At 51.7% G+C, this 23,704-nt stretch overlaps 1 protein-coding gene across 2 annotated transcripts in view; it reads right to left on the bottom strand.

Moving 5' to 3' along the window:
- Window positions 1–20,615, bottom strand: part of NEURL1B (neuralized E3 ubiquitin protein ligase 1B) — a 38,943-nt gene extending 18,328 nt beyond the window's left edge. The window contains exons 1-2 of one of the 2 annotated variants that reach the window (XM_036884718.2): window positions 20,415–20,615; window positions 65–610 (exon numbers count right to left, since the gene is read on the bottom strand). In XM_036884718.2, the coding sequence (XP_036740613.2) occupies window positions 65–610; window positions 20,415–20,445 (577 nt within the window). In that variant the 5' untranslated portion in view covers window positions 20,446–20,615. The remainder of the gene's footprint in view (window positions 1–64; window positions 611–20,414) is intronic. The other variant, XM_036884717.2, reaches the window with a different exon arrangement.
- Window positions 20,616–23,704: the final 3,089 nt, after the last annotated feature.

Raw genomic sequence — 23,704 nt, 5'->3', positions numbered from 1 at the left:
CGCAGGGCACCACTGCCTGTTGTGAAGGCGCCGCCCCCTTCCCCGCTCAGGGACCACGACCTACCGAGGAGCTGCACCTCGTCGGTGATGCCGTAGACGTCGATGAGCGCCCAGAGCGGGCCACCCACGGCCACGCCGCAGTGGAAGAGCACAGGCTCGCCGTCGTTGACGCTGTAGAAGACGCGGCCGTGGCGGTCCGCCCAGTAGGCCAGCACGGTGTCACGCAGGGCCAGGTTCTCCGGCAGCGCCTTGGCCCAGTAGCCGGGCCGCGTGACGAGGTCGGGGCAGGCGTACTTAGGGATGTCCTGGGCGCTCATGAGCGATGGGTCGTGCACGGTGAAGCCGAAGCGCAGAGCGCCGCTCCAACCCGGGCGCACGGCCACCAGGCGCAGCCGCACCTGTTCGTACAGCCGGATGGGCCGCTGCGTGAACGTGACGCCGTTGCAGAAGCTGTTGCGTCGCGTGGCCCGGCGCGAGTGGCCGTCCAGCCGCACATTCTTGCCCTTGGCCTGTGCGTGGAAACGCGGTGCATCACTCAGGACTGGGCGCCGCTCAGGGCCAGGGCCACAGCACGGCCGCGTGGCCAGGAGACGCGCCGGCGGGCTCGAGTCTGCGGGAAGAAACACACAGGAGTTACGGCCTTTTGGAACTCTGCGGCCGCATTCATCTTTTAATAATGATGTCCACTTTAAAATCCTTCTTAATTACATTGGTAAGTGATAACTTTGAGAAGGTTCCAGCCACCCCAAGTCTGATCAACACTACCACAACTAAGTAATTATACCCACTTCACAGATGAGCAAACCAAGCCTTCACGTATGAGGAGTGTGTCTGAGTGTGAGAGTGTAAGAGTGAGTGTGTGTGTGTGTGCATGTACCCAGTGAAGCACTTGTGCAGAGCTGTTTCACTCCCAAGTGGGCCAGTGAGCTTGTCCCAACAACCAAGCTGGCTTCATCTGACTTCACCCCCATCAAATCCTTCTGAATCTACAGGCTTCCTCCAAGGGCCACTTTTGAGCAGCAGAGTCCCGCCAAAGGCAACAGGGGCCTTGAATTCTTGGGGGAGTAGTGGAGGTCTCAGGCTGCTTTTCTTCCTGCTGTTTTTGTTCAAAGGCAAGGCAGAAAAGGCCATACAAAAAGTCAGTCTTGGGCACTTTGACAATAGAATAGAAAGCAATATAAAGAGTGCAGCCACTGGGCACTTCCTGGCTGCATGATATGTGGTGGCCCTTGCCACCTCTCTAGCTTGTTTATTTGCCTGTAAAATGGGGATACTGCTCACCTCACACAGCTGCTAAAAAGATTGGGTGGATGATGTTCCTAGACTATAGCCCGGCACAAAGTATGTGTTTAATAGGCAACTAATAATATGATCATAATACTGACGTTCCACAGGAAACCCAAGCCAGGGTTTGGTGACTTCCCCTTCTCTCTATCCACAGAAAATGAAGGGATTCTTCATAAGTATGGTTGGCTTTTCAAGAACATATACTTATCAGGATTCATTTGTAAGGGAGCTTTGCCCTAAAGGACCTGGAGAATCTTGGATGTCTCTTTTCAAAGGATCTGGCTGCTGGCCACAAACCTAGGAGGCCTGGGAATGAGGTAGGGGCTTTATCCTTCCCACCTTTCCTCCTCCATCCCAGGGGCAATTCCTGGGAGGCTCTGGCAGCCTGGGAGGTGGCAGGGCAGGTAATTACTGCACAAGTCTCTGCTGCTTGCTCACAATAGCAGCCAAGTACAATTTTCATGGCAAGTGCTCATAAATCACAGGCAAACCCTGGCACACAATGGTCTGTAGTCATGGGGGAAGAATGGAGACCCCAGGGAATGAGAGACCACTGCAGGGACCACTCCTCCCATGCTCAGCCACGGGGCTTGCTGTGTTCTGGGCATCATAGTGGGGTCTATGAATATTGAGGCTAATGGGAGTGAGAACAGGAGAAAATGAAGAGAGACAGGCAGTGATGAGGCAGGCAAGCCATGGCTCCCCTCTCCAGGCCCAGGGGTGAGGCCACCCAAGTCACTGACCAAGCTGGGAAGCCCCTCTCCAAACAGAAGCCACTGGCCCACAGAAGGCAAAATACAGAGAATACAGCCAATACCCCAAATGAGAAAAAAGAAGTTAAAGGGCCTTAGTCATTCATTCATTTAACAAATGTGTAGTGAGCATCTAGTGTGTGCCAGGCACCATGCCAGGCACTAGAACTACAGCAGTAACCAAGAGAGACTTGCTTCCCACCAAGGTTCCCATTCTGATAGAGCTGACATTCCAGGGGGCAAAGTCAGACAATAAATAAAACGTACTCTGCCTGGTGGGATGCTTTATGGAGAAAAATGCAGCCAAGGATGTGGGGCAGAGTGAGATGTTATCTCAGAGGGCCTCTTTGGTGAACAACTTTTGAGCAGAGAAGGAGGTGAGGGTGTAAGCCATGAGGGTATCTGGGGGAAGGGCATCCCAGGCAGGAGTAACGGCGAGTGCAAAGGCCCTGAGCTGGGAGTGTGCTGGTGTGGCTGAGAAGCAAGGAGGCCAGTGTAGCTGGAAAGGGGTGAGTAAGTGGTAGAGTGGGAGGAAATGAGAGTAGAGTGGAGTGGTAGGGAGAGGTGAGGTGGGGGAGGAGATCCTTTGGTGGTTCGGTTTTTCTTTACCCCTTGTACTCTGGGTAACACGGGATGCTACAGGAGGTTTAGAGCAGGGAAGTGGAAGGACTGGTCAGGCTGCCATGAGGAGAGTGGACTTTTGGGGAGGGGTGGCAAGGGAGCTAGGGGTTAGGACAAGGCTACTGGGTCATTTCAGGGCAGAGGTGATGCAGGAGCAGATTAGGAAGTACCAGCCAAGGTGGTGAGAATGGGTCAAATTCTAGCTATGTTTTGAAGATCATAGAGATTGGAGTTTTTAGTCTTTAATGAGAGAAATAGAAAACATTCAATATACCTGCTTTGTGTTCAAACTATATTCAATGAATAAGACAAATAATGGATACTTGAAGGGGAAGCAGAGGTGGTGAAGGGGAATAGGGAGATTCCAGGGTTGGATCTTGGAGGGCAGGGGCTTGTCCATCTCATCTTTGGTCCCCCCGTGTGAGCAAAGGCCTGGCACACACCAGGCACTTGATAAATGCCAGCTGCTGCGTTTACTATTGTTAGAGCTAGAGCAGACCTCAGAAACCATCTCCTCCAATAAGTCCATTTTAAAGATGGGAAAATGGGCCCAAGGAGGGAGAGGGGCCTGCCAAGCTCAAGGTCAGTTGGGGTCTGGGCAGGAACCCCTTTCTTAGGTTCTTCTGGCCAAGCTATCTCTGACATAAGAGGGAGAATGTCTGAGGTCAGTCCCACTGAAGAAAGGGAAGGGGAGCCTTGGAGGGGCTGCTCAAGGCATGTCCCTTAGGGACTGAGCCATTCTGAATGAGGACTCCAGTTTTCTGTAGCTCCCACAGCAGTTAGCCATGTGGACACGTGCTGCGTATGCCAGGCATCCATTTCTACTTTGCTGGTTACTGTGCTACAATTTCCCTTGGGATGCCTAGCTTTCCCCCAGCTAGTGGGTTTACCTCACCCCAACTCTAGAAATTGGGGTATGACTCAGACCTGGCCAATCAGATCACTGAATACTTTTTAGCACAGGGAGCCCTCTTTTGCTTGTCAGCCAGGTTGAACTAGGTTTCTGATACTTGCAACCAAAATTGCCCTGACTGATAGAATGACCATGCATTCAGTAACCTTGTGGGGACACCAGCTCTGGGCTGGAGACTGGACATCCTGATTTAGTCCTTACGATAACTTTATAATAATGAGGTAGGACTACTGGCATTCCCACGATGCAGGTGAAGGAGTGGAGTTTCCGAGAAGGTTGAGTTATTTGCACAAAGTCGCATGGGTGGCTTAGCCTCAGGGCAGAGCTGTGATTGAAGCTAAGTTTGTGTGACCCACATCCTGCCCTTTCAGCCAGTTTATTGTACTCTCTCAGCCCTTTAGAAATCAACACAAGATGGGCAAAAGGGGTGGGCTGTAGACTCTCTACATAGGAGAGAGAGCAAGAGGCTGCCTGTTGGCTCCTTTTACACATGATCAGGCCTGCTAGGCACTGGACTGGTGGGGGAGGGCAGTAGGCAGAATGTTCACTCTGCTATTTATCCATCCATCTGTCCATCCATCCATCCTTTCTGTAGACACAACTCTAGTGCCAGGCAGTGAGGATGTGCGGACAACTGTACAATCCTGTCCCTGGGGGATCTGTGTCTCTCCATGGGAGAGAAGACACACAGATGAATAGACAGTGACAGAGGGGCATGATAAAAACCACCTTAGGCATCAGCACCTGGAAGCTACAGGGCCTGGAGGGAAGCCCCAGACTCAGATAGGGGCTGGGAGGCAGGGGGTGATTGGTGCCCATAGAACCCGGTCTTGAAGGAGGTAGGGGAGGAGAGAGAACATTCCAGGCTGAGGGAACACAGGAGCAGAGCAGGGGAAGCTGGACATTGGGCAGCGGTAAGTAATATGATATAGGTGTGGCACTGGGTGGGCAGCCAGTGCCTTGCAAAGATGCCATTGACAGTGCCAGAGCCAGCTGGAAAGGTCCTGGATGTCCGGAGGCCCTGCACGCACAGCACAGGGGAGAGGGCTTCCAGCCCAGCAGGCCAGCACTGCCTGCTAGGGAGAGGCTCCCAGGACAGCTAGAGCCAGGCTATAGGCCATCTCCAGGGCCACAAGAATGAGGGCAGGGGCCCACTGGAGAGCTCTTTAGGCAGGGCAAAAAGCAAAAGGATGAAGGAAATACCAGCTGAGTGTAAACCATCAGGAGAGGCAGCCCTGCGCTGCAGAGCCTGCCTTCTCCAGGCACGCTGTGGCCTTGTGCAAACCACCCAGCTTTTCCGGGCTGCAGCTTGCCTCCTGTGTCCAACAGGCCGGATTCTCTCCAAGGTCCCCACAGCTGGCAAACGCTCCAGGAAACATTAAATATGATCACAGGTCAAAGCCCTTCTGATCACCAAAGACCGTAGCCACTCTTATTTGGTTATTTTTATCTCCCTTGCCATCACTGTGGCTTCTCCAACCTTATCTCTCAGTCAGAGAGTTTCTCTACACAATGGCTGGGGAATCCTAAGCGGTGTTCTCTGAGTGGCCTGGTGATTTGAATGAACGCTAGGGCAAAGAGGGATACTGCTTTGTTTTAAGGGGAAGTTTTCCGCAAAACCAACTATACATTGGGACAAAATGCAGCCCAGCAACCAATGAGGTTTACATATTTGTTTAATCTTGATGGTACGATCCAACTTCCTTCAGGGAGTGAGTGATAAACAATCGTTTTCCCCCTCAGAGGGCAGAGCCCTGAGATGAAGAAAACCGGAGTGTAAATGTTTCTAAGAGGATGTGTTGTTTACACAAATTGAAAATGCTTAAAATAAAAGAACAATAAGCAGTCTCCAAATTGTATACCAACATCTGCTCTGAGCTCAGCTCAGGGAAAGCGACTTCTATAAGAAACACAAAAGGGTGGATGTGGTGTGGAGGGGGCCCAGGGCCCCATGGAACATCTTAGTTTAAAGATGTTAGCAGAAAATCTGAACTCCATCACTTAAATTACCACAAGGAAGTACTGAATACCTTTTCTAACTTCATAGCAATCGGAGCACATGTCCAATTTTGCTTCCTGCCTTTTCTAACACAACATTACATTAAAAAAAAAAAAAGCATTTTCCCACATGGTTTCCGAGCATTTCCTTGTTCGTGTTTCATGGCTTCAGAATATTCCCTTTAAGGGCCAAAATACCCCACACCTTTCCCCTCCTGGTGATCACTTCAGCTGCTCCCCTGATGGCTTGGTATATGCACACAGAGGTTCCCAGCTGTGGGTGCCAGGACTGGATTCACACAGGCCCGTGCCACCAGTGACAGCACCTGCCAGGAAGAGGCCCCCACACCATGCCAGCAACCAGGCCCCATGCCTCTTTCCTTCCACAAAAGTCAGAGGATCCATTGGCCTTGTCAGGGTGCCACCTCTGACCAGTGAGCCCCTCTCCTCTTCTGGTTAGGAATCACATCCAGGGGCTCTAAGAACAAGGCACGGTGGAGGGGGTTTCTGTGATGTGGGAACCCCACGGAGAGAACTTGGCAGTAGCTCATCCTCATGTGGGAGGGAGGAGGAGACAGTCCTGGCCCCACCCCATGGTTCACCAAAGGCTGCTCTGGCCCTGCCAGGACTGGAAGGGAGGGTATTTCCATCATTTAGTCAAGGAAGCAATTCCCTGACTCTAAAAACATATGGGCAGAGATTCTGGGGTGTGAGCAGGAAATGGCCGTGGATGGTTAGGGTGGAGAGGACCTCTTCTGACTAAATAGAGGTTGACCCCTGCCAGCCTCGGGAGAGGCCTGGGGAAGATAGGGGGACAGAAACCAGCTCTGGGGGCCGCTCTGTGGTTCACCTGCATCAGTGCTGTAGAACACTGTGGCTCACAGGCTCTGGGTTGGAGCTTGTGCTTTGTGGCTGATGAGTCTGAAGGTCTTTGGTTAAGTCATATCAAGGGCCGACACAGCAGGTGTGTCATCTGCCAGTGGTGTTGATATTGGACCTGGTCGCAGGCTACTGGGGGGTGGGAGGTGGTGGTAAGAGCACAAAAAGATCCCAGCAGAAGTCCTGGCACATAGTAGATGTTCACTCAATGTTCATTCCCTTCCCCATGGGGAACAACAGGTCCAGCCCTGGGTGAGCCTCTCACCCCCTTCTCTCCTGTGTTTTTTATTTTTTAAATCTCAGTTTGAGAGGCAGTTAAAAAGAAAATAGGCTTGGAATCAGACAGACCCAGGCTTAGATTCTTGTTGTGTCCTTTCATAGCTGTGTGATCTTAAGGTACATGCTTATCTTCTCTGGGCCCCCACAACCAGACCTAGAAAACTGGTAAAAGTCACCTCCATCCTGCAAGACTGTTGTGTGGACAAATGAGGCAAATTTGTCAGACACAGTGCATGGCACATAGAGGTACTCACTAAACACTGGTCCCTCCCTTTAGCCACTTAGTTCCTTTGATGAGAAAAGGTTTATTTTTGGGTCAGAGGAGTCTATTTGTGGGTCTGGGGAAACATATCTTGATTTATTTAATTTCTCTGTGGAGGGCTGGTGACCTGAGCAGAAAAGGCCTCTTGAGAATCCTGGGGTCGCCTTCCCTTGGTGTCCAACGACAGAGGCCCATTTTGAAACCATCCCAGCTGGGTCTCAGACATGTACTGTGCCACCCCCTGAATGATCCTTACCCATGCCCCAGCCCAGCCTTTCAACTGATCTAAAAAGAGCCTGAGGAAATGGCATATACTGCCAGGAAGATGGCAGGAAGCAACAGCTCGGGCTTTTCTGGCTGCTGAAGTGATGGCTTCCAGCATGCTGGCATTCAGCAGATGGCACTCTGGCTGAAATTTCCAGCAGGTTCTACTCCACAGGCAAAGGGAATCACCAACTGGGAGAACAGCCTATTCTGTGCCCTCCCTTTCACAACTAGCCTTTTATTGAGCCCTATTTGGTGCTGGCATGTGCCTTTGTTTATTGGTGTTAGTTTTCATAACATCCTGTGGGGCAGGTGTAGCCCCCTTCATTTTCCAGAGGAGGAAACCAAGGCCTAACAGATGGGCAGTGGCAGGAGAGAGCCAGGGTTGGGTTCATCCCCCGCCGCCTACCCCTTCTGTAAGGCAGCTCCCTGAACCACTGGGCAGGGGCTGTGGCCCAAGGACGATGAGTTATGCAGGCCTCTCTGCCCCGAAACATACCCACGTTCCATGCACACAATTTGACAACCTCAGGGACTTCCTGGACCTACAGAACATCCAACCTCAGACTGTGAGAAGTCTTTGGTTCAAGTGACATTTGACCAAGTCCACAATTCCACAATTCCAACCAATGCAGTCAGCAGTAGGAAGCAACACCGTGCATGCGTCTGGGTGGGGACTGCATATACTTCAGAGAGAAAAAGTGGCTGCTGTTCGGCAAGGCCTCCCTCCACCCAGGGCAGGGCAATGGTATCAGTCTCTTTGAGCAACAGAAAGAACCTTTGCCGTTGGTGGGTTTGAAAGGGGACTAGAAAAAAATAACCAGCTCTCCCTCATCTCTGCCAAATGGGGCAGTGACATGCCCCCAGGAAACGGACACTCATTTAATGAGACTTTGTTCTCTGTTTCAGAGGCCTGGTAGGCCAGCACCCAGGCTGGAAAAGGGCCAGCCCACAGTAACTGCCATCCTGCTCCTCCCTCCCCTTTTCTTTGCATACAAAACCCGGTCATCCCAGTGCAGCTGGGAAAGCCCCACACTCCTGTCAACAGCAGTAAGGAGGCCTCAAGAGAGGCCGGAGGTCACGCAACACTCCTTGTTGGGAGAAAAGTCCTTCCAGGCCTAAGTGGCAGCTCTCTTTGGTCAAGTGGGCTGGGATGCCCCAAGTTCCCAGGGGGTGAGGTCATCCTGACATCCCTTGGATACATGCTCAGCAAAGCTGGGATTCCCAAACCTTTTCCAACCTCTGCCAGGCCCCTCAACTGAAATCTCTTCCTGATAAACAGACACAGGACTCTCCAGTCTCGGAGGCACTGGCTCCCAGGGTTAGGGCTCCACTGGCATGGAGGAGTGGGGAGAATGCTCCCTCATTCTTTCTTGAGTACATCACTTCCTCCTTCATCTGACATTTATGACCATCTGCTCCAAGCCAGGACCTGTGCTGGCTGCAGGGACACATGCGCTGGCAAGTCACAAACAGCCCTTGTCCCCCAGAGCTGAGAGACCAGCAGGGGACACAGACACAGACAGACTCCATGACTGCTCAGGCTGGCTGGCAGGGAGGGCTGGGGCTGTGGGATGATTCTCACAGGAGCCACTCTGTAGACTCAGGAAGAAGTGGCTGGGAGAATGATAAAGGATGAAGTGTGTTTCAGGCAGAGGGAAGAGCAGATGCAAAGGCCTGGAGGTGAGAAAGAGCAGAGTGCACTTGGGGAACTACAGTGAATAGAGGGCAGAAGGGAGGGGGATAGTGGAGAGGGAGTCAAGGGCTGCATCACAAAGGGTCTTAGAGGCTGTGCAGAGGAGGTTAAGGTTCTCAAGAAGGCTCTGAGGGCCATGAAGTGTTTGGAGCACGAAAGGAATTCCTGAGGATACATCTCTTTGAAGAGCGTGATTCATGCTCTATGTCTTCCCACAGAAACTGTCCCTTCTCTTTTCTCTGCCTATCAAAATGACACAGCATAGTGGGAATGGGAAAAAGTCCAGGTTTCAAATGTTGCTCCCAACGGCTGGCATAGTCCTGCCCCTTGGCACCTGCTTCTCCTCCAGGCAGCCCCTGGCAGCTGCCTGCTGAGAAGAGGGCTGAGTCGGCCAGGAGGCTCCTCTTTGCCTGGAGGGTACCCACTCCCTGGAGCCTAGGGCCCAGTAACCTGAGGTTCACTAACCTGAGCCCCATGTAAGCACCTGCAGGGCCCCATCCCGACTTTTTGGAACAATAGATCCTCTAGTCTTGCTTTTCAGGGTCAAAAGCAGCGCTGAGGGAAGAAGCTGCCCTGGAACTCTGCTGTTCTGGCTCCTAGAACTACAGAAACGTTCCTCACAAGCCTCACCGCTGGGCAATGTTTGCTGGCCCTGTGGGGTGGGGAGCCCACCTCTGTGACACACCCAGTGTGTGCCAGGCGCTTGCTATGCGGCTCACTCACTCCTTGCCACACCCTGCCTGGTGGCTTCCAGATGAGGACACCAAGGCCCAGAGAGGAGAATGTCCTTGCCAGCAGCCACCCAGCCTGTGAGGGCGGTGTTTGTTTTCAAAGCTGGTCCCATCTGACTCCAAAGGCTGCATCCTTCCTGTTTGATGCCTTGCTCCTCCCCAAGGTCCCTTGCTTACCCCTGAGTTGCAAGAAAACAAGCTAGACTATGTACAAGTCGTTTAAGCCACTGTCTGGGAACGAGGGGGTGAGATGCCCTGGCTCAGGCTGGGGAGGGGTGAGGAGGGGTGGATGTCATTAATCAGCTTGTTTTGAACCGCTCAAAGGCCACAGTTTGGCAGGACTTGGGATGAACAATAAGCAGCATCTAAAAAAGGAAAGCGGGTGACTGATTACAGCAGGAGGATGGAGCCCCAGCGCCTACAGTACCTGAGGTCTGCAACAGGAATTGGGGGAGGGGCGTGATGGGAAAGGCAGACCTCCCCGGGGCCATGCAGACACTGCTACTGGCCCACTGCCCACCAGACCTCCTGTGGTGTTCCTGACCATGCTGGAGTCGCTGACTGCTACCAAACCTCTGCTTCAGAGGAAGGGAGGCTCAGAGAGGTTGGGACAGCTGCCCAAGGTCACACAGTGAGGAAGTGGTGGACTTTGCATTTGAACCCATAGCAGCCTGGCTCCCAAGGCTAGAGTGAAGATGCTGTGGCTGCTTCAGGCAAAGTATAGAAGTCATCCCCTCCTGAAGAGAAGGAACAGCACAGTGCCTGGCACACGGTAGGTCCTCAACTAATGTCACTTCCTTCCCTGCTGTATTTGGTCCTAAGACACATTCTACTTCTTTCTCTGAAGATCCAGCTTTCTCAGTTCTTTCCCCCTCATCCATCATGCTGGCCTTCCTCCAAACATCAGAGGATTCACGAGAGCAGGTAAGTGTGGGCTGAGGGTACTGTAGGAAGCTTGAATGGACTTCTGCCCCTTTACCCAAAAGGTAAAGGGAAGTAAGTGTTGGGAATGTAAACTCAGGAGCCATGATAAGAATCTCCATCCCATATACCCTAAATTCTAGTGTTTTGAGAGTCATTAGCTCACTGGGATCGTTCTGCAGCCCTATGAACCCATTTCTCAGATGAGGACATTTGGCTCAGGAGGCACAGGAATAGACTTAGATCTGAATCTAAAGTCCATGCATGCTCTTGACCATTATGTGGAATTGCTTCCCCAGCTGACCAGCTGGTACTTTAGTAAATCCATCACAGGGACTTGAGAAGAGCAACCCAGCAGGACTGTTTGGTCCAGTGCTCCTTCTCCCACATCGATTTCAGGCACACAGATTCCTTGCCTTCAAGGGGACCTAATGGAGCCCTCATCTTGTGTTGGGCTCAGAATTCTCACGGAATCCCCTACTTACTCTTCATCACAGCCCCATGAGGGAAATGCCATCCTCATTTCCATCCTAAAGATGAGGAAACAGGGCTCAGAGAGGGAAGTAACTTGTCCAGGATCACACAACTTAGATATTGCAGAACTGAGATAGGAACTTGAGACTACCTCCAAAACCAGTGCTGTTCCCACCACATCTCGGGATTCCAGCCAAAGACCCCATCTTTAATCTGAGTGACCCTGTACAAGGCTCTGCTCCTCAGTGCCCCCCATCCACCAAACAGGAGGTGGGACATGATGATTCCAAGCACTCTCTGGTCCTGGGAACAGAGCCCTTGGCTGACCTGTTGGGATGAAGGGCTGCACCATCCCCAGAGACAGGGAAATTCCACTCTTCCATCTCCTGCCCTTGAATTTCTCCGAACCTTGAGGGGAGGAGAAGCTCTTCTGCAAAGTGGAAAGTTACCAAGCAGATCCGGGTTTGGAGATAAAGGGGATGCATGTGCCCACCCACCTCATAAATCCATCATCCTTGGAGGAAAAGGAAAGAAAACGCATGCCCGAAGATGTAATCGTGATATAAACAATGTGTAATGTTGAGGAGGTAAACAGAAAACACTTGTTAATCGCTGAGGGCATTTTTCTGAGCAGCAGTACAGTCCCAGATACCCACACCCCACCCCTTTCCCCAAATGGCTTACTCATTAAAGAACTTTCTCCCCGCTGCCCAGAGGTGAGGCAAGAGGCCAGCTCTGCACTGCCCTGAGTCCCAGTAACAAGAATGAAGAGAGAAGCAGGGATGAGGGTGAGCTGAGGCTGACATCTGAGGATGGCTGACCCACACCTGCTCAGAAATACCTGTGGCTGAGTCAGCAAAAATGCTGAGGCTGGGTGGTTCGGGCGAGGGAACAGACCTGGGCGAGAGCAGGTAGCTTGATCTTTCTGTGCCTCAGTTTCCTGATTTAAAAATGGGGCCAAAACCTTCCAATATGAAGAACTGGCAGGAGGATTATATAAATGAAACATTGTGAAGGGCTCTACAGGCATTCAGCAGACAAGCACAGGATAGCACTCCCCATAAGACCCCAGGGTAAAAAGGTGTCTCAGTGGACAATTCATCTGGATCCTTCTGATGCCCCAGTTGCCTCTGCAATGGCCATGTCAAGCTCCAGCTGGGATAGACACCAGTGCCCTTCCAGCAAAGGGTGCTTCCTCCCTGCTCTCCTCATTCCACTTCCAGACAGCTTTCACAGAGTTCCTCCTTTGAGCTAGAATCTGCCTCCATGTGACATCCTCACGCTGGTCATGTCTGCGTTTGGCCAACACTACCCTTCCCCATCAAGTCTGCTCCGCAGCCTCATGGATCTGCAGGCAGCTCTCAGGCTCCAGAGATCCCTAGGCCAGGCTGCAGGAGATTCTTTGCTCCCCTGGGGATGACATAGCCTTTGCATTGCTGTATAGAAAACCCTTAGGACATCAGCTATCCCCTGACTTGCCTTGAAGGGAGTTTTAAATCTACACATCAGACTTTGGGGAATAGCAGCTGGGGCCCCTACAGTGAACCCATAGGCCACCTGGAGACTGCCCCCACTCTGCCATGCCTAGAGGGAGGACGTGAGACAAACAGCTAAAGACATAGGTGAACAGCTAAAAACAAATCTGCCAGGACTTGTAAATGCTTTCAGATTTCTGCTCAGTACTGTGAAGGCTTCCTGTCCAAGTGTGAAAAGCCCCTCACCCGACCCGGCCTTCATCCTCTCCATCCCAACATCCCTTCCTCCTAGCCAAGTCATGTTGGACTACCTGATCTGTGTGCCCGGGGGCAAGTTATCTTCCCTCTCTGTGCCTCCCTCTGTTCTCTTAATAGTTGTATGGGATTAATAAGAGTGGTTATCTCACAGGGCTTGTCCTGAGGGTTAAATGCAGGTACCTGCTTAGAACAGCTGTCTGGCAGACTTGCTGTGTGATACAAGTTAGTGGTTATATTATTCTTTTGTGTCTGTCTCCCTTGGGAGTGCAGGGCTTGGCACTGAGCAGGGGCTTGTTTGCTCAGTGAATATATAATCGTGACAGGTACCCCATGTGAGCACTTACTATCTGTCAGATGTTTTACGTGCCTGAAAGGTAATATCATTATCCCCTTTCTGCAGAAGAGGGGATGGAAGCTTAGAGAGGTCAAATTGCTTGTCTGGCTCATTAGGGGCAGGGCCAAGACTCAGACACAGACTCAGGGGTGAAGGACCCTAGCCTGTGCTCTTACCAACTCTGCTGAGAGTGACAACACAGAGGGAGACAGGATACTTCTCACCTGCAGGAAAGCCTGGGGGCGGGAGGACAAAAGGCTGTCACCCCGGCCCTGTGCCCTTGCTGACTGATGGTGGGGGATGCCTGGAGCTCTGGGTGGGAAAGGCCTATGAGCAGATGGGCTCCAGGGAAGGGTGTAGGTGCACTGTGATGCCCTCCAAGGGCAGGTGGGGGTGGCCAACCATGACTAGTTTGTACCAGGCAGAGCCCTAATGCAGAAGGAAGACAGGGTAAGGAGCTCAAATGCTCCAGGGAAGGATTCCCAGACGCCACCTCCACCTTTTGAGTGAGAGTCTATAGGCCTGGGGTGGGATGGGGGATGGACTTTTCCATACGTGGCTTCACTCTGCCTGCTGTGGACTGAAATAATTCACTGTCCCAAGACAAAGAAGGTGACAAGGGCAGCTTGAGGCAGGAGTGGGGCTCAGGATGAGGATAAAGGGTAGTGGCCCCAAGAGGCCCTAAGGAACATCGTCCCTTGGTGATGGAGAATGGGCTTAGGAGCCGAGCAGGCCTGAGGTCAAATTCTGCTCTGCCACTTCCTGGCTGTCTGTCCCAAGGCAGGTCTCATTACCTTTGTGAGCTCAGTTTCATTATCTGTGAAATGGAAGACTATTTCTGGAAGGCTGATCCTGGTTTAAATAGAAATAAATAGGTAAATGAAAGGAAATAGATAAAAGGTGGGGGGGCAAACATGCTGAAGTTCTGACCACTTTACTACTAGTGCTACATGCGTGCTTACTACCTACACACCTCCTCTCTTCTTCTCTGCTTTAAACTTTAATCACACACCTGACTTTGGGCTTCTATTTTAAGCCCTCAGAGAACCCCACTAAGTACAGAAAGCCCTTTGGTCCAAAAGACGGCAGAGCTGACTCTTCTTGTCTATGTGGAAGATTGAACAGTCTGTTCAGGAGTCCTTGTGACCCAGCCCAGTGAAAATGCTTTGCCCCTCCTGGCAAACATGGCACATCATCCCTGCGGCAGATGAGAAATCTAAGCCTCCTAAATATGGCAGGTCTGCAAGAAACCACTCCCTCCTCCAGCCTGGCCTCTGCCCATCACTCTGACCCCACAGCTACCCCCACGTGCACCAAGACCCTGAGAACCCTACGCTCCCCACACTCCCCTCAAGCCTTTGCACCTCTAGCTTCTCTGCCTTTCTTGTTTCCTTCTCCTGGCTAACTTTGTGCTTTCTGGTCTCGGCTCAAGAGCACCTCCTCTGAACCTTCCTGCATCCTCGTCTGGCTCTCATGGTTCCCCGGGTTCCCCAGCTTACTGTAACTGCCTTGTCCTGGTTGGCCTCTCTCACTAGACCTTGAGTCCCTAAACCCAGCCTGTGACACTGGGCCCAGCCTGGTGTTCTGGTGAACAAATAAACGATAACTGCAAAATGCAACCTGCCAAGAAGATTCTTCTCCTTGGAAATCAGGTGTCCAGACAGACCTCAAGGAGACTTTGGGAATAGCTGCCAGTACACATGAAAGGGACACCTCCCAATCCAGAGCCTTGGTTTGAGGCTCGCAGTCACCTGGGGCACCCCCAACCCAGGGGCAGGCCTGAGGTCTCTCCTTCCCGTAGCAGCAACAATCACCATGACAGCAAAAGCCCTGGGCACTGTGCAAAGACTGCTGGCTCTGCTCACTGACCTCTCACCATTGCCAGCCATGAGGGAGCCCCTCTCTCCTCCGCATTTTACAGTGAGGAAGCTGAGGCACAGAGGGGAGTGCCTTGCCCAAAGTCACCCCCCTGAGCCAGGGCTGAGCTGGGATTTGAACGCAGACAGCCTGACCCCAAGATCTGTGTGCCAGATCTGGACACCAGATCTCCCCGTGCTGTAGACCAGTGAGTGGCCTTATCATAACTCTTAATCAGCAAACCCCCTGGAGAGCAATACATTTTATGCTGTGACACACACACAATACACACGCACACAGCTGAAACAAAAGTTTATGAAGCAAAAATAAATTTACTACATGAGTAAACTCCATATTTTATTTTTTATTCTATTCTATATCATTAAAATTTTTTTTAAAGCTGGTCACACATGACCCACAGCAGATAGACCACTTGGTCTGGTGGCCAGGCCATGTTTGGGGTATATAACCAACAGTTTATGGCCGAACCCCCAGGGCCTGGAATATGCCAAGTGCCCAAAAGATATCAGATAAATGACTAAAGGGCACACTCAGGAAAATGCAGAGCAGGGCAGACCCCAGAGTCACCCCAGCCTGGGCACAGCACCTAAATGGAATCAGTGCGGCCTTGGGATGACTGAGCCCCAGAAGACCCTAAAGGCAGGCAGAAAGAGATGACATTCCAGTGGGGAAGGCAGACATTCAGATGGCTTTCCTTCAGGTGTCGCCTCCTCCAGGAAGACCTTCCCCTAATCCCATAGCCCCAGAGCTCCCATAGCCCCAGAGCTCCCGCCTTTCCTGTCGAGAGAGAGAGAGAGAGAGAGAGAGAGAGAGAGAGAGAGAGTGAGAGAGAGAGAGAGAGAGAGTGACAGGAGAAGAGATGGTAGCAGGAGAAAGGTAAAGACAGGAGGCCCTAGTCCCTTCCGGCTCTAGATTCTCCCCAGGCAACTTCTCCACTTTTCCTGCCCACTGAACACACCCATCCCCTCTTCCTTACCTCACTAATGGATAAGGCCACTTGCTGCTTCCGGCCCAGCCCACCCTGGCCCCCAGCATGTTTGCAGGCTGTCACAGAGGAGCCTTGACCAGTCAGGCCCCTGACCATGTGTTGACAGCCTCAGAGTTTGCAGGGCTGTTGGATGAACTATTATCACTTTGAGAGGCTTGGCTTATGCCTCTTGCTCACCCAGGAGGCTGTAAAAGGGATTCCTCAAGATGGGGTGGGAGGAAGGCAGATGGGGTAAGATAAGGCAGGAAAGCCCAGCCTAACTTTACATTGTGACTTGGTAGAGAAGGAAGACAGCCATAGAGAGAGGGGAATGTCATTGATGGGGTCATCCATGCAGCCACTGCGGGGTCTGTAAGCAAAGTGACAAGGCTATTGTCCTCCCAAGGACCAAGAATGTCCAGATCCAGGGAAAGGTGGCTGCCAGACTCTGGCAGCATTTCTACCCACTGTCCAGGGACAGCAGATCTGACCCATGTAGGCCTGCACCCACACACGTCCTCACCAGGAGTTCTGCAGGGTGTCTGAGTGGCCCAGTAGGAGCGGCAGCTTCCTATTCGGGACTCAGCACTTGCAGACAGTCCATCTACGTTAGGAAGCCTGGTTCTCCCCCTTACTCCAGTGTGTCTTTGTCCTTTACCTCTCTGAGCCTCTGTTTGCCAATCTGTAAAATGGGGACAAATATAGCCTCTCTAAAGAGCTGTTATAAGGGTTTAAATCAGGTAATGTGGGTAAAGCCCCTGACTCAGGGCTTGGCACAGAGCAGGGTCAATATACTTCCCTCACTCCAAAGCACCGGGATGCCTGATTATTGAACTAATACTAAAAAGAGCCATTGACTTGGTCAAGCATGGACCAACTTAATGATTAAACTCAACTGGCAGTTTGAATTCATCCTCCCCTCCAATCAGAACTACAGGTGAGCCCCAGGGGTGCACTGAGGGAAGCACTGAAATGTGCTGTTGAGAGAAGGGGAAGAGTTCCCCTCCCTGAACCCCACCACCTGCCCTGGAATTCTTCCCCCTTGCCACCTGTTTACACTTTTTTTTTCCCCTTACAAAACCCAGACCAAAGCTAATGCAGTCCAGAGAACAGCACAGACCTTCTTCTAAGCCTAGCTTTGCCACTACCTGTGTGACTTGGAGCAAGAGTCTTAATCTCTGTGCCTCAGTCTCCTCACCTATAAAATGGAGGAGAACTACATCTTACTGTGCAGGACTGAGCTGCACCTAGAAAGGGAATGGTAGTGCACACAGTAGGAACTTAGCAAATGCGGGTTCCTGCACTGACTCCCCAACACTTCTGTTTATAGGGTGTTCATCTAAATGGGCTGATGCCTTCATGAGGCTGCCAAGGGGCTTCCCCACTGCTGACCTCCCTTCCTTTGGCACTTCCTTATTATACACAGTAACGTGCCAAATTTCTCTGGGGCACCTGATAAATGTTATCTGAACCAGGGTTTGGGAAGATATTGCATGTTTGAGGAGGAATGCAGGACTTTGGAGCTCAGTCAACATGGATTCCAATCCTAGTTAAGCCAGCTGGATGAGCCATGTGATTGCGGTGAGTCTTTATCTGAGCCTTGGTTTTCTAATCTGTAAAATGGAGATAATAGTCTCTGTCTGCAGGGCTGTTGCGAGAATTAAGTCCATTCATTCATTCATAAAATATTTACTGAACATCTGCTAGGTACCAGCCACTGCTCCAGGTGCTGAATATACAGCAGTGAATGCAACAGATGAAATCCTCCCTGGGGAGACAGATAATAAACAGCTAACTACACATACAGCACAGCACATGGTGATCCATGCTAAGGAGAGACACAAAACAGGGTAAAGGGAGTGGGGAGTACTGGGGGCAGGGGCAATGGCAGGACCCGCACTGGAGCAGAGACCTGAAGGAAGGTAGGGGAAATCACTTGGAGGTCTGGCGGGAGAATGTTCCCGGCAGAGGGATCAGCAAGTGCAAGAGCCTTAAGAAGCAGCATGCTTGGCATGTAAATAAAGCCACATATGCAGGAAGCCTGGCAGGAAAGCCAGGTGCTTGCAAATGCCAACTCTGTATTTCAAGTCCTTTGGAAGGAACCCCACGCATGTGTCCTTTTCCCGAGAATGAAAGCACAAGGGTTTCTACAGGACAAGACTGAGCCAAGTGTTCTGTCAGCTTAAGATGCAGGCAACATGTGAGCTCTACCACCTGGTTCTTAGCTCCTGCTGGGCACCAGACTCTGGCTGGGCAACCAGGGATACAAGATGATCAAGATAGAGTGTCTGTCCTGACAACTCCAAGGTGAGTTGTGGAGATGGGTGATGACCATGCAATGTGGTCAGATGAACAAGCAGAGACTTAAGGTATTTATGTAGCAGAGTGAAGGAAGGGATTGGGGGTGGGTGGTCAGAGAAGGCTTCCTGGAGGAGGTGACAACTAAGCTGGAATTTGAAAGACGGACTAGACAAGAAAAGATATTCCAGGTGTGGGAAGCATTACATACCGAGCAAAGAGCTGTTTAAAAATGGCACAGTATCTGTGAGAAACTAATTACAGGCAGGTCAGAAAACAATAAACAGTTCTTCATATTCTTGGCAACAACCTGATGTAGCTCAAGAATTCCAGTCCTGTCACCTACCTCAAACTCAGTGCAAGCTTCAGCCCAGTGGAGAGTTTGAATTTCCCACACTTAAGCTTCTTCAGTGGGTAACAGACCTTAACTCAGGCCTCTCAGCCCAGGATGGCCCAATCCAGAGTGAGGGTTCAGGGGGATGGAGACTACAGAAATCTCTAGCTATATTTAGCCCACCTGGCATGTGTCTGCCCTTTCAGCCACCCCAAGGCTAACCCACAGGTGGCAAAATGACTTTTTACTAGAACAGTATAAACATTTCTTATTTAAGAAATCCTACAAAGGGGCCTGTTCCTCAGCTCATCTTTGTGGCTGGCAGAATATCTGCTGCCATATTTGCCAATATCCCTGGACACCTCCTGACTGGGCTCTCCCCATCTGGGCAAGAGCCCTGGTCACAGGAGGTGGAGGCCACCCTTCAGTGAGCAGACCTGGGTTTGAATCCCACCTCTGCCTCTGATGAGCTGGTGACCCTCTGCTGGTGACTTTACTGTTTTGAGAATGTGGCGGTTTGAGTGCAGTGGTTCTAAAGCTGCCCCAATGCTTAGAAAGTAGGAGTGGGCTCCTCTTGAGGCCTGGGGAATCCCTGGTTTAGCATCATCCATTTCAATCCCCTCCAGGGGGAAAGAGATTATTTTTTATATAAGGCCTAGAAGGGAGGGCTGTATGAGAGTGTGTCAGAGCAGAGACTGGGTGATACATCCTGCTCTTCCTGGCGTCACACTAAATTTGCCCCACAGCTGACTTGCTTCCCTACTGAGCTGGGTCTTTGTACTTTAAAAATAAACACATCTCTCACCTTCTGACTAAAGGATGCTACCAATGCCCAGCCTTAAACCAAAATAGATTTATTCTAAAGATTTGGTGGATGGGGGTAGGGAGGGCAAGCCGACTTCCATCCCAATCCAGAGTCACCTCCCACTAGCGGTGTGACCTTGGATGAGTAATTTCCCTTCCTCTAAGCCTCAATTTATCCATTTGTAAAACTGAGATACATCTCTTTATACTGCAAAGCTTCTTTGTATTGCACTGGGGTATGCAATGTGCCTGACACAGAGCCTCCATGCACTGATCTATCTGTTCCCATAATTACCAGGTATTTTCTAGTGAGACCTATACCCACTCCCACCCTCCACCCTCCCATCCCCTTACTCTGGCCAAGAAAATTCTGGGGTTGTGCTAACTAGGGGGCGATGCACTCGCTCTGCAGCAGACTCCCAGGGGCTAGAGAGCCCCCAGTAGTGCAGACACCAGAGGGGGGCGCAGCCGGGGTGCGCGTGGGAACATGGCCAAACCAAGACAGCATGTGCTGCGGGGGCGCTGAGCGGCTGGAAACTGGGGTATCCCAGCGAGCACCACCCCCATCCTCCACCCCCCACTCTCAGCAGCTGCAGTCTCGGCACAACCGGCGGCCTCTGACCGTCGGAAGCCCTGGGGAACCTCGCTCCAGTCACCCCCCGAGGCGCCCGGGGCTCCCTCATCACAGCCCTCCGGCTGGAACAAAGGCGAGGGGGCGCCCCAGCGGCCCCTTTGCGCATCTCGCCAAGCCGGGAGAACGGAGACTGGGGTCCCCAAGGTAACCAGGACGCGGTACCCGCCCTCCTAGAGCTCAGAGCCCAGACGCGGGGCGCGCGCGAAGACGGGGTCAGTGAGACACCAAAGACTCCAGCTCGCCGCGCGCCAAGGTCTCCAAGGAGGGCTGGGTGGCTCTCCGGAAGTCACCCAGTGGGTTCCCCGGAGGGAGGAGAACCCCAGCGTCCGCCGCCCGGCAGGGCTCCCCGGCGTACCTGGCAGGGTCCTGTGCACGGTGTTGCCCATCGCTGCGTCGGGGTGCGGCGTTGGTGGCCGGGCGCTCAGGGTGCCCAGAGGCTAATTACCCCCTGGGCCGGGGACCCGGGCCAGGGTCAGGCTCCGGGGCATCGCGGCTGCACGGGCGAGCTGGCGGGCGGCAGCTGCGGCGGGCGCCGGCAGAGGCGGTGGTGGCGGGAGGAGGAGGCGGAGCCACCAGCCCGGCCCGCCGGCTCCGCCCCCGCCTCCCGAGGCCTCCAACCGCGCAGGGAGGGGAGGGGCCGGGGCCGCCGCATCTTTTGAAAGTTTGCACCGGGAGGCGGGAGGGGACTGCAGAGCCTCCCGCCTTTGCAGCTCCCGCGCCCGGGGCAGGAAGGCGCGCCCGGCAGCTGGGAGCCCTCGGAGTGCCAAGCTCGTCATCCTGCTGGCCTTTTTTATTCCTATATTCCAATACTTTCAGAAGGCTACTGTGTGCCAGGCCCTATTCCAGGTGCTGGACAGCAGGAGGACAAGACCTCGCCCCGGCGGAGCACGTCTGCAGGGTGTGGGGTTGGGGACGTTACACGCAGGCAGATTACGTCGGACGGTGTAAAGGGCGTGAAGACAATCTAATGAGGGTGACCGTGGTGGGAGTGGGATCACGTACCCACAAGTCGGAGAAACCGAGGCGGTGTCCAAAGGCTGGGAGGAGGGAACCCATTAAAATATTTTATTAAGTGTATCCTATGTGCCAGGTGTGGTGCTGGCACTGTAGACACAAATAAGGCAGGCTGGTGGAGAAGACAGAAATAAGGAGTTGAGATCACATAGTATAATGATGACAGGAAGAAAATGAAACAAGATAGGAGTAGTGCAATAACTATGGGGGGCTCAAGGAGAACCTGGATTGGGGGGAGTGTCATCAAGGAATGGACAGCAAGGAAATCAGCAATAGGAACAACTGAGGAGCGTGTCCGTGGCAGAGGGAGTAACTGTACTCCTCATTCATTCATTCATTCATTCACCCCAAAGGCATTTTATGAGAACTCTCCTGCCCAGGAACCCAGACCACACCCAACGAGAAGGGAAGCCTGTCGATGTCTGCCTCACTGAGCTCCATTTTGCAGACTGAAACACTGAGGCTCAGAAGGTGCAGTAACTTGCCCAAGAAGACTAGTTTTTTTCCGACTTTGCTTTCCATGCTCTTATAACCTTTAAGACCTTATGAAATATGTGTTATTACCCCCACTTCACAGATAGGGATATTGAGGTTCAGAGAATGGAAAAGAGGTGCCCAAGATCTCCCAGCCAAGCTAGCCTGGAGTTATGTGAATGAAAGAGGGTTATCCAGGAGAAACGCCCCCACCCCTACCCTGCCAGCTCAGTTTCTTCAGTGCCTTCTGCCTACAGTGCCTGACTCATCTCAGAGGGTTCTCATTCTTCAATGTCAGTTCAAAGCCTCCACCTCTGGGAAGACTTCTCTAAAACCAATTTATCATATATGTCTGAATATAAGGTGGTCTTGCAAGAGTTACTAATTTCTCATATTTCAAGTGCTCTCTCAGTCACTTAATTTGTAAACACAAAATTCTGTTTGGGAAAGGTACAATAGTTCAATACACTCTCAATCCATGTGACGTTGGGATGCATATCAAAATCAACATTATTATAAAAGGAGCTGAGGAAAATTTTACTCTTATAAAGCAAAGCATTGCAAATGGGACTTTGTAACTGCAAGAGTCACAAAGGGAAGGTCACAAAGGGTGACTGCAAGGGAGGTTGTCGTAAACAGGCCTTTTAAAGGTCACTTTCGGAGCATCCAGGTAAGTGGCTGTGCTGAACCATCGCAAATGCACACCTGCAGCAAATGAACTACCTACTGTTGTGCAGATGGAGGGGACAGGGTCCAGTGGCCACCTGGCATATAGATCCAAAAGGGCTGTGTTTTAGCATCTTGGTCCTTGGTCATCTGGATAATTGAAAAAGCCCCATCCCCCACCAGGTGATGGTGGCATGAGTGTCAAAGCCACACATAAAGAGTTTGAACCAAATTGTTTCTTTAAACTTGAGATCAGACAAAAGCAGTCTTTCCAAATAATATTTTGCATAAAAATGCTTTAAAATATGTCTAACTAAAGAAACAAGTATTACAAGTAGATGTGTTTATTTTATCTCTATCCCTTAAGCTCAATTTATATCATTCAACTCTATTGTGCATCTTTTTATTGAGAGAATAGGTATTACCCTTACCCCTTATTTGGGCTGCCTTATATTTGTACATATATGGTAGTTGCTCACCCCTCTGAGGTCTACTGCATGTTGTTCTGGCCTCAATTATACCCATAGGGCAGGTGCCATAGCTGTCATCCTTCCATCCTCTCCTAGCAGATGGAAAACCTCCTGTGGGCAGGACCCAGTGGTATACATTTCTAAATCTCCCGTACCAAGAACAGGACTGGCACACACAAGTTTTCAGTACACATTGACTGAAGAAATGTATTGTTCTGAACTGGGAGACGAAAGGAAAGAAGGAGGGAAGGAGGGGAGGGAGGAAGGAAGGGGTAGGAAAGAGTTGTGAAGGAATGAGTCTTAGTTGATAGTTGCCCTGTACTCTGGTGTGACCAATAGTGAAATGTGCAGGAGAAACAAAATAGGGATGCATTAACAGAAAAGTGTTCAGAACAAAGGAAGGGCTTGGGCTCCAGTGCATGCTGAGTAGACCATTCTGGGAGAAGGTGCTTTGGCTCTGGGCATCACACTTGAGTAGCAAAACAAAGATGCTCCACAAAGGTGGGGAAGATGACTTTGGGAGGGAGGGAAATCCTTGTCACAGGAGGTTAGCAAACAGAAGCAGGGGATAGGGAAGCATTCTGGGGTCTGGGCAACAGCCTCTAGTCATAACCTCTTCTGGCTTTGACTTCCATGCACCTCCCACCCTTAACCACATCTAGAACCCTGCAGCTCTGGTACCCTCCCTTCGCACCAGGATCAGGTTGTAGGGGCCCCTGGGTGGGGTTGATTCTCTTGCTTGTGCAGTGTTGGTGCAGCCTCCCCGAACAGTGGGTACAGGGAGAGCCCTGGCAGGGCTCCCTGGTGCTGCTCCCTGGGGGCATGCCCTGGCAGGCCCTGCCCCACACAGTAGCAGGCAGGTGCACCCTGTGAAAAGAGCACACACTCAACTCAGGGGTATACCCACTGCAGACACCTAGATGAAAAGACTCCTTCCTTCAGGGGAACCCGGTTTGCCCAGACTCCTCCCTGCAACTCAAGAACCAAGAATCCAGGCTGCAGTCATACCAGAAACCCTGGT

Source organism: Manis pentadactyla, chromosome 2 (genome assembly GCF_030020395.1).
Source record: "Manis pentadactyla isolate mManPen7 chromosome 2, mManPen7.hap1, whole genome shotgun sequence".
Lineage (NCBI taxonomy): Eukaryota > Metazoa > Chordata > Mammalia > Pholidota > Manidae > Manis > Manis pentadactyla.
Note: the sequence above shows the minus strand (reverse complement) of the source record. Positions and strands in the feature narration are given on the sequence as shown.